Source organism: Sapajus apella, unplaced genomic scaffold (genome assembly GCF_009761245.1).
Source record: "Sapajus apella isolate SASKATOON/1434 unplaced genomic scaffold, GSC_monkey_1.0 scaffold1, whole genome shotgun sequence".
Lineage (NCBI taxonomy): Eukaryota > Metazoa > Chordata > Mammalia > Primates > Cebidae > Sapajus > Sapajus apella.
The window spans coordinates 29449946-29459766 of record NW_022436941.1 but is presented as its reverse complement, the minus strand read 5'-3'; the positions used below and the strand labels follow the sequence as shown (position 1 = coordinate 29459766).

Sequence of the window (9821 nt, the reverse complement as noted above, 5' to 3'; positions counted from 1 at the left end):
CATTGAGTTTGTGCTCATCATTATAAAATTATCATGAGGAATGGTTTTTGTACAGTCATATCTTGTACAACATTTTGGTCAGCGATGGGCTGCATATATAATGGTGGTCCCATAAGACCAATAGAGCTGAAACATTTCTGTCACCAAGTGACCTCATAGCCTAATCTTATAGCATACTACATTACTCATGTGTTTATGGTGATGCCACTGTAAACAAACCTACTGTGCTGCCAATCATTTGAAAGTATAGTGCATACAATTATGTACAGCACATTATACTTTGTAATGGTAATAAATGACTGTTACTAGTTTATACTACATAACTAGTAAATACTAGCATAGTATTTACTATACTATACATTTTATTGTTATTTTAGAGTTTTCTCCTCTACCTATAAAAAAAGCTAACTGTAAAACGGCTTCAGGCAGCTCCTTCAGGAGGTACTGCAGAAGAAGGCATTATCATCACAGATAACACAGCTCCATGCATGTTATCGCCCCTGAAGACCTTCCAGCGGGACAAGATATGGAGGTGGAAGACATGATATTGATGACCCTGTTTCTGTGTAGGCCTAGGCTAATGTGTATGTATGTCTCAGTCTTTAACAAAGTTCAAAAAGTTAAAAAAAAAAGTTGTCTTAAAAAGAAGAAAGCTTATAGAATAAGGATATAAAGAAAATATTTTTGTACAGCTTTACAATGTATTTTGTATAAAATATCTTGTATGTGTTTCAGCTAAGGATTTCTATAAAATAATCAAAACGTTTTAAAAAATTAAAAAGTTTATAAAGTAAAATTACAGCAAACTGAGGTTAATTTATCACTGAAGAAAGAAACTATTCTAAATAAATTTAGGGTAGCCTAAGCATACAGTATTTATAGTCTATTGTAGTGTAATGCCTGATGCCTTCATATTCACTCATCACTCACTCACTCACACAGAGCAACTTTCAGTCCTACAAGCTGCATTCATGATAAGTGCCCTATACAGGTGTACCATTTTTAATCTTTTATACAATATTTTTATTGTACCTTTCCTATGTTTAAATATGCTTAAATTCACAAATACTTATCGTTGTGCTAAAATTGCCTACAGCAGGGGTTCCCAACCCCCCACGCCACAGACTGCCCTGTGACCTGTTAGAAACTGGGCTTTGCAAGCAAGGAAAGCTTCATCTGTATTTACAGGGGCTCTCCATCACCCACATTACTGCCTGAGCTCTGGCTCCTGTCAGATTAGTGACGGCATTAGAGTCCCATAGAAGAATGAACTCTATTGGGAATTGCACATGCCAGGGATCTAGGTTGCACGCTCCTTGTGAGAATCTAATGCCTGATGATCTATCACTGTCTCCCATCACCCCTAGATGGGACCATTTAGTTGCATGAAAACAAGCTCAGGACTTCCACTGATTTTACATTATGGTGAGTTGTATAATTATTTTATTATATATTAGAATGTAATAATAATAGAGATAAAGCGTACAATAAATGTAATACACTTGAATCATTCCAAAGCCATCCTCTCTACCCCCTGTCCATGGAAAAATTGTCTTCCAAGAAACTGGTCCCTGGTGCCAAAAAGAGTGGGGACCGCTGGCCCGTAGCATTCAGTATAGTAAAATGCTGTACAGGGTTGCAGTCAAGGAACAATTGACTATTCCATCTAGCATAGCTGTATAGTAAACTATACTATCTGGGTATGTACAAGTACACTCTATCATGTTCTCACATCTGCATTGCCTAAGAATGCATCTCTTCAAATTCTCACTGTGGTTAAGAGATGGATGACTGTTATTTTATTTTCCATTTCCAATCAGCTAGGAATCACGTTCCTGTAAGTACTTGATTGGATATTTTTGGTCGTTTGTTCACCAGTATAGCAGTCAGGCTTTTAAGAATAATAAATCCATAAATTAGATTAAATATTGGACCATGTTAATGGTTTGTGCTATCAGGAATGGAGACTTACTAGGAATAGTTTAGTGCATGCTGGAGGAAAGTCAGCGGGAAATAAAGGCTAAAATAACACCTGTGAAGTAAGATGAAAGGGCCTAGAGCTATTTAGTCAGACATGAATTGTGATATAATAACTGTCATGTATATGTATCAGAATATGACTGTTTGTCTTTGCTGAAATCTGAAAAGAAAAAGTTCAAGGGTAGTATAAGTGATGTATATTTAATACTGAGAAGAAGAGCCATGACAGTTGATGGACAGGACGTAAGAATGCTTATGATGGGAGACATGTCTTGGGAACAGAAAAAGCTTTAAATGTAGCAATATTCTCTGTCATGAAGGAAGACAAGACCTGTCTTAAGGCAGAGGGTTTACTAACTGGCTTCCAAAGGCCTTTCTAGAACTGTAATTCTGAGCCACTTCTGTTGCTGGCCTTCAGATGCTGAGATTGAACTAGGCACAGCCTAGTATCTGCTCTTTTAGGAGCTCCAGCAGTGCCGGAGGAGGCAGTGCCACCAGCAGCGACAACAGACAGCATCTGTTCCAACTGAAGACTTCACTCAAAGGTGAGTCGGGTCAGTGTGGACCTGGGCGCTTCCTTCTCCTCCGGCTCTCACTGGGTCCAGGCACAGAAGCCCTCAGGGATTGGCGACCACAGGACACCCTCCCCGGCTACCAATATAAGCTCTGACAGAGGGATGGCTGGTTAGCCGGTGCTAGAAGGGAAGGACTTGCCACGGAGACGGGCTCAGGGAGGGATGAGTTGCGCCACCACCACCTAGGTCCCTCTCTGGCTATCCGGCGGGGTAGCCTGGACCCAAGTGCTCCCGGGGTGCGCCTCGCACCCGCCAACCCGGAGCCGGCGTCCCGGTGCGCCCGGTCTCCCTTCAGCTCCCGCCCCCGCGGGAGGGCGCGTGGGATGCAGCGCGGGCCCCTGAGCCTTCCCCAAGCTCCAGCATCCAGAGCCGCCCTAGCGGGCACCGCGGCAGCCACAGCCTGGGAGGGAGAAAGGAAAGAGGGAGGGCGGCGGGAAAGGCTCGGCGTGGGAGGGGGGAAGGAGTGAGGGGGCGGGAGCCTCTCCTCCGCGGGGCCGCTCACCTCCCTCCGGCGGGCGGCGACTCCGGGTTCCCCCTCGCGCCCTCTCGCCGCGTCTCGCCCCTTCCCCGCCCACCGTCCCTGCGGGCGCAGGCGGCGGCGGTGGGCGTGTGCGCGCGTGAAGGACGCCGCCTCTCTCTCGCTCCTGCGTTCGCAGGCGGCGGCGGGCGGCTTCTCGCTCGGGCAGCGGCGGCGGCGGCGGCGGCTTCCGGAGTCCCGCTGCGAAGATGCTCAAAGTCACGGTGCCCTCCTGTTCCTCCGCGTCCTGCTCTTCGGTCACCGCCAGCGCGGCCCCGGGGACCGCGAGCCTCGTCCCGGATTACTGGATCGACGGCTCCAACAGGGATGCGCTGAGCGATTTCTTCGAGGTGGAGTCGGAGCTGGGACGGTAAGGCGCGGGCTCCGGCGGGGGAAGCCCGCGGCGTGCACGCGGGGTTGTCCCTCTCGCGGCGTCGGCTCCGAGGGTGCGGGAGCCTGCCTGCCCGCCCTTCGATATTTCCCCGCCTAGTTAGTGTCCGGGGGAGAGCTAGCCTTCATTCAGGTGCGGCTCCCTTCCCCCCGACCCCACTCGAGCGCCTAGGCCCGTGCAGCTGTAGGATAGACTCCCTCCTACCCGCCCTCTTCCTCGCAGGCTGCCACTTCCTTTGGGTGACAGTTCCCACCGCACGTGGGCCCTGCTTTCCCAAGTGATGTCTTTGCTCACGGTTATAGCTTAACAGAGGGTCCTGTTTGTGTAGTTATTTTTTGGGGTGGGGGCCGGAGGGTGCCCCTCCAAATCAAGACAGAATTATTAAATTGGATTCCTCCTTCTTCCCCTCATCAAGCTCTCCAAAGCGAGTGACACGAGAAATTAAACTTAAATACTATCTTCCCTGCAGAGTCTTCGCAGGAGTGAAGGGAGAAATGAATCATTTAAGATAGTTGAAGGCAGAATAATGAACTACTGTGGCTTTAAAGAGAAAGCAGCATTTGGGATCCAGGCAGTGGTAATTAGTGAGAATGCTGCTGCTTCTGTTCTTCCATGGATTGGAGTGATTTATTTAAATGATATATGCAACAGACCATCTCCTTAGGATTGCAGATATGTCCCTTATTCCTCCTCTGAATAGCCAAACAGGTAGCAGTTTGGCCTTCTGAATGATTCTATATGTTCTTGTATTTTTTTTCCATTGAAAATTATGTTCTTCTTTCCCTTCCTTTTATTCGTCTTTTCTTTCTGCTATCCATAGGTAAGGAGACTTGCTTTCAATACTTATTTTAGATCCAGGATCTTTGGTATAGGGAATTTCAATGGTTGACAACTTACAGTTTCTGTACTTACTACTTTGCAATTTCATTTTCCATTCTCTTTTTGCTGGAACTAGTTTTGCTCACAGCCTTTTTATTTTTTTCAAGCCTTTGGAGGATCCAGAGCAGGATTCTGGATGTTGGTACTTAGTGGGAAGATGTAATGATCACTGCTCACTCTCCCCGCGATTTGCTACTACTATTGAAGGCTCATTGAATATAGAAGAAGTGTAAAAAAGACAAACCTCTGAATGAGAATTCAGTGATTTGTCACCGTTAAAAAGGTTTCAAAGTATTTGAGCACTGAATAACGTATACTTAAACATCCATTTCTGATCAAGATTTTCAGCATTCATCTGAAGATCTGTTGTATGTAGGTTGAAATGAAAGGATAATGATGTTGATTTTTGTAAGATCCAAAACCTGCCTGTTATTAATTTTATGATATGTGACAGTGGAGCCATGTAAACCTCTGAGTAAAGAGTTGATCTACTTAAAATTGTTTACTTGGTGTTTTATAAACTGCCATGTAGTAGAGGAAGTGCCTGATGCTGCTGCAGGGACTGTCCCAGCAGCTTGTCTGCTTTCAGAGTTGCATTAACCCTAGATGCCTCAAATAGGCTGACTTATCCACACATGTTGTCTTTATGAATAACCTTCACCATCATGAAACTCAAGAAATTCTCTTTAATTTGAGAAATGGGAAAAAAACTGCCAGTTGTACACACTTATGTGATGGTAGCCTGCATAGGAAAAAACTAAGAAATTTGAAGTTTGGATTTTTTCTTTTCCAGTTCAGAATTACGTGTTGCAGTAAATTTTGGAGGACAAATATTAATCAGTTACACAGAAGCTTCTTGACTTACAATGATATGTCCCAATAAGCCCACCATAAGTTGAAAATATCAGAAGTTGAAAATGCATTTACTGCACCTAAGCTAACAAACATCATAGTTTAGCCTAGCTTACCTGAAACATGCACAGAACACTTAATATTAGCCTACATTTGGACAAAATCATCTAGCATAAAGCCTATTTTGTTTGCTAAATATTGCATACAGATGGGATTTTGTGGACATGATGAGATATGAAACACAAAACACAGTATTCAAAAAACACTGGCAACACAGAACACTCTAGAGTTCTGGTTGTTTACCCTCCTGTGGTTAACTGGGAGCTGTGGCTAATGGCCGCTGCCCAGCATCGGAGAGAGTATTCTACCACATATTGCTAGCTCAGGAAAAGATCAGAATTTGAAGTACGGTTTCTACTAAATGCTATCACTTTCCCACCATCATAAAAGTTGAAAAATTGCAAGTCAAAGCCATCCTGTCAGGGACCCTCTGTCTATACATTACTGATTCTTGCTGTATTATTTAGCTTTTTGATTACTGTAAAAGGTCACAGAATTAAACTATGTTGAGGAACAATACAAGCTAAAATGTCTTACTTAGGCTCTATCAGCAGTAACGTGTATTGTTAGGTAAGTTCTCTGTAGATGGCAGCATTGGTGAGGTGCATGCTTACTCTATTAGGTTGAGACTTTGAGAAGTATCAGTTCATTATCAGAAATTTTTAAGTAAATAAACCTAAAACATAAAAGCAACTACTATTCCAGATATAATTATTAAGAATTAACAGAAGGCCGGGCACGGTGGCTCACGCCTGTAATCCCAGCACTTTGGGAGGCCGAGGCGGGTGGATCACGAGGTCAAGAGATTGAGACCATCCTGGTCAACATGGTGAAACCGCGTCTCTACTAAAAATACAAAAAATTAGCTGGGCATGGTGGCGCGTGCCTGTAATCCCAGCTACTCAGGAAGCTGAGGCAGGAGAATTGCCTGAACCCAGGAGGCGGAGGTTGCGGTGAGCCGAGATCGCGCCATTGCTCTCCAGCCTGGGTAACAAGAGTGAAACTCCATCTCAAAAAATAAATAAATAAATAAATAAATAAATAAATAAATAAATAATTAACAGAGCCAGAGAATGCAGCAGAATGCTCATTGTAGGTATTGGCCGAGTAACTGAAGCCTTCTTTCTTCCAGCACTAGTGATGAAGTTTAACTCAGGTCATTAGTTTCAAGCCTTACTCTCAGCCTTGGGCCAAATCTGTCTGCCACTGTGACTCTAATTCATTAGCAACGCAGTTGTCATTAATATGCTAAGAGAACAGTGCTTCTGATGTTCTATGTTTCTGCTGTGGTTAGCTCTAGAAAGTAGACGATCTCTACCAGAATTAGTGTTTTGTAGGTTCCTCCATTACAATTGTCCGTTGTAAAGTAATGACTCCTGATTGCAAGAAGACTGGACAGTGACCTTTGGGGCGATACACCCTGAGGATGGGTCTGGGAACTCAAGGGGAGCTAAATTCCCAAGGCTATATCCACCTGAAGCTCTAGATAGTACTTGTGAAGGCAGGTGCTGGCAGCAGTGATCCACATGCAGCCACTGAGACCAAGACAGATGTGATTACTTTCTTTTGATGGGAAGGACATAGGGTAAAGGGGTTATTTAAGAGTATCAGGCAAAGTAATTTTTCTAAAATCACATTTGAAAACACTGTTTTGTTTATAGAGTTGGTCCTAGTTTACAAAAATGATGATACATACACACATTCAATTATATTTAAAAATATGAATTGGCCATAATCCTGTTCAGGGCTCCATATCCTCGAGAGCAGTTGGTCTTTTGCCCAGTGATTTGAGAAACTGGCATTTGAAAGGCTTTTCTGAGGGAGAAGGGAGCTGCCTCTGGTCTAGACTTGCACTGTGGTTTGGCACATGGAATGACAGAAAGTGGCCTGGCCCACTTGGTGTTGCAGATTTGGTCTGTGTATGCAAATCCTTGTCCTGTTTCAGTTGTCCCACCTTTAGTTTCTCCCTGTTGTTCCAGGTTGAAAGAAAGTTGATAACAAAACCAAATGTATTCCCAGGCATACAAATTGAAGGAAGCCAAACCAAATGAAAGATAATTAGGACAAGAGAAGAATGTGGTAAACTATTTTGGAGCCTTTATTATTTTATTTTAATTTAATTCCCATTCCACTTACTGTAGTTTCTTTAGGCTAGGGACTTTGCATACTCCTCCCCACTACAATGTAATTTAAAATAATACATTTATATGTCACATTTATGTATACATAATTATGTGTATACATTTACTTTTAAATACATTTGTGTGTCAACTCAATTAAACTAATTATATAGGATCTCTTGCTATATGCATTATTGCTTAGGAACCAAATATATTTCAATAGTAAGGGGTGTGTGTGTGTGTGTGTGTGTGTGTGTGTCTGTGTGTGTGAAACAAACAATGTTATAAAACAATGTTTATTCTTCTTACCAGCAATGCACTATAATATGTTCTATTCTATGCTGTTTGATTTTATCTATTTCATTAAAAAATGTTGGCTGAACCCATGTGATTTCACATCCCACTAATGGGTTGTGACTTAGTTTGAAAAGTGCTGTTTTAGGCTATAAATCTGTGTGTGACAGATTAAGCTATGAGGCAGAGTCCTTTAAAGAAATTCTCTGCAGACCATTTGGCAATATTGGGTGGTATCTTTTTGGCACAGCTCTCTAGAGAAAAATTCTCCTATCTTTGCCTCCAGGTCATTATTCAATTTCCCCTTCCAAATATTTTGGAAAAACTCAGGTGTCTCCCCAAGGTCTACTGGGCACACAGTAATCTGAACTGGCTGAGGGTTCCAGGGGCTGTGTTGAGAAGGAACTCAGAGGCCGAGAAGTGGCATGTTCTACATGGTAATGCATACTCTGGCCTCGGGTCATGGTGAGCAAACGCTTTCTACAAGGAAACACAAAAGTGTGCATTTTCTGAGAAGGGCTTCAACCAATGCCCTTGGCTTGTCTTAGTCCTCTTCACTTTGGTTGATATAACACGATGTCTCAGACTGGGTGGCTTAAACAACAGACATGCATTTCTCACAGCTTTGGAGGCTAGGAATTCCAAGATCAAGGTCCCAGCCAATGCATTTCCTCAGTTAGGGCTCTCTTTGTGTTTTGCAGATGGCTGCCTTCTCACTGTGTCATCACAAGGCAGAGAGGAAGAGAGAAAGAGAGGGGAAGAGAGAGAAACGAGGTTCTCTGGTGCCTCTTTTTATAAGAGTACTGATCCCATGACAAAGGCTTTACCCACCTAACCTCATCCTAAGCATAATTACCTCCCCAAAACCCCACAGCCTATGGGGTAGGTATACTGCTGGCTGCTGATCTCCTGCGACACAGACTGCCCTTAGAAACTTCAGCTCTTGGGGATGGGTTTTTTTTTTTTTTTAACTCTAGGAATTAAAAATATACTGGTGCTGTCCCTATCTTGTTCTCTGTGCATCTGATTCTTTTCTCAGGCAGCTGACGCAGGAGCAAGGTGGGATTGCAATTGGGAGAATAAAAACTGGGGCTGCATAGGCTCTTCCCAGGAAAACTGTTTGTAAGCTTCTGTAAGGCAGAGTCTGTGGGTTTGGCTTGTTTACTGTTACATGCTCCTGCCTAACACAGCACTTAGTACTTAACAGGTGCTCAACAAGTGATTTTAAAGAGGGCGAATCAATGATCATGAAATGGGCCAGGTGCAGCATGTGTACCGCTTCCTGTTCTTTGAGATGTTGATCTTGATATTGTAGCGATATTGATTCTAGTGACCCTAGGATAAGGAGAATACTGTAACCCATTTCTCTTCTCCCTAAAACTAACCTGAGAATAACCCTAATCTCAATCAGCATTGGTTTCCTTTCTTCAGTGTGAGTATTGATAGCTGCCACCTCTAGTTTGCTGTTGTTAAAAATAATGTCACTTTTCTGTTGGTAGAGTGTTTTGTGGCTCTGAAATGAAAAGGATTCAGTTTCGCCTTCACTATCACTTTACCACAGGTGCATCAGAATTAGGAGTTAAATCAAGTTGGACTTAAAGGCATGAAATGCCTCTGAGCTATACCAACCACTAAAGTTAATGCATAGTAAATGCTAAATTTGGAAATATACTCATTGTAAAAAGCCTTAAAGTCAACTGAAGACTATGATAACATCATTGCTTTAAGAACACACTACTTTTCCATGTTTAAATACTGTTGCAAGGTTAAAAATAACTCCAGATTTTGGGGAAAAAAAAAAAAAAGGCACAGGTGCCATCTGCTTCTAAACTGTTCTGGAGAACTTGACTTGATAAAAAGAGAGAGAGAGAAAGAACACTAACCACAAAATAGCTTCAAAGAACTTCCTTGTAAACACTTTACCCTCAGACATATATGTGTGGGTTATGTGTTTGCAGTAATACATTTAAGAACAAAGCAGTGTTAGCCAAGTGAAGTGTTTCAACTACTTGTTGTTATTTTATGGTAATAATTCTTTATTTTTCTCTCTCTTTTTTTTTTTTTTTTTTTTTTTTGGGGGTTTTTTTTTTTTTTTCTTTTTTTTGAGGTAGGTATCTAATAAAAACAGAACATGGACTTTTTTAAAATTTTAA

The 9821-nt window shown here is 42.5% G+C and overlaps 1 protein-coding gene across 1 annotated transcript in view; it reads left to right on the top strand.

Moving 5' to 3' along the window:
* The first annotated feature begins 2215 nt into the window (after positions 1–2215).
* The window catches only part of CAMK4 (calcium/calmodulin dependent protein kinase IV), a 265094-nt gene continuing 257488 nt past the window's right edge, over positions 2216–9821 (top strand). Inside the window, exons 1-2 of the mRNA XM_032274634.1 lie at positions 2216–2525; positions 3212–3442. Coding sequence (XP_032130525.1) covers positions 3282–3442 — 161 coding nt within the window. The 5' untranslated portion in view covers positions 2216–2525; positions 3212–3281. The remainder of the gene's footprint in view (positions 2526–3211; positions 3443–9821) is intronic.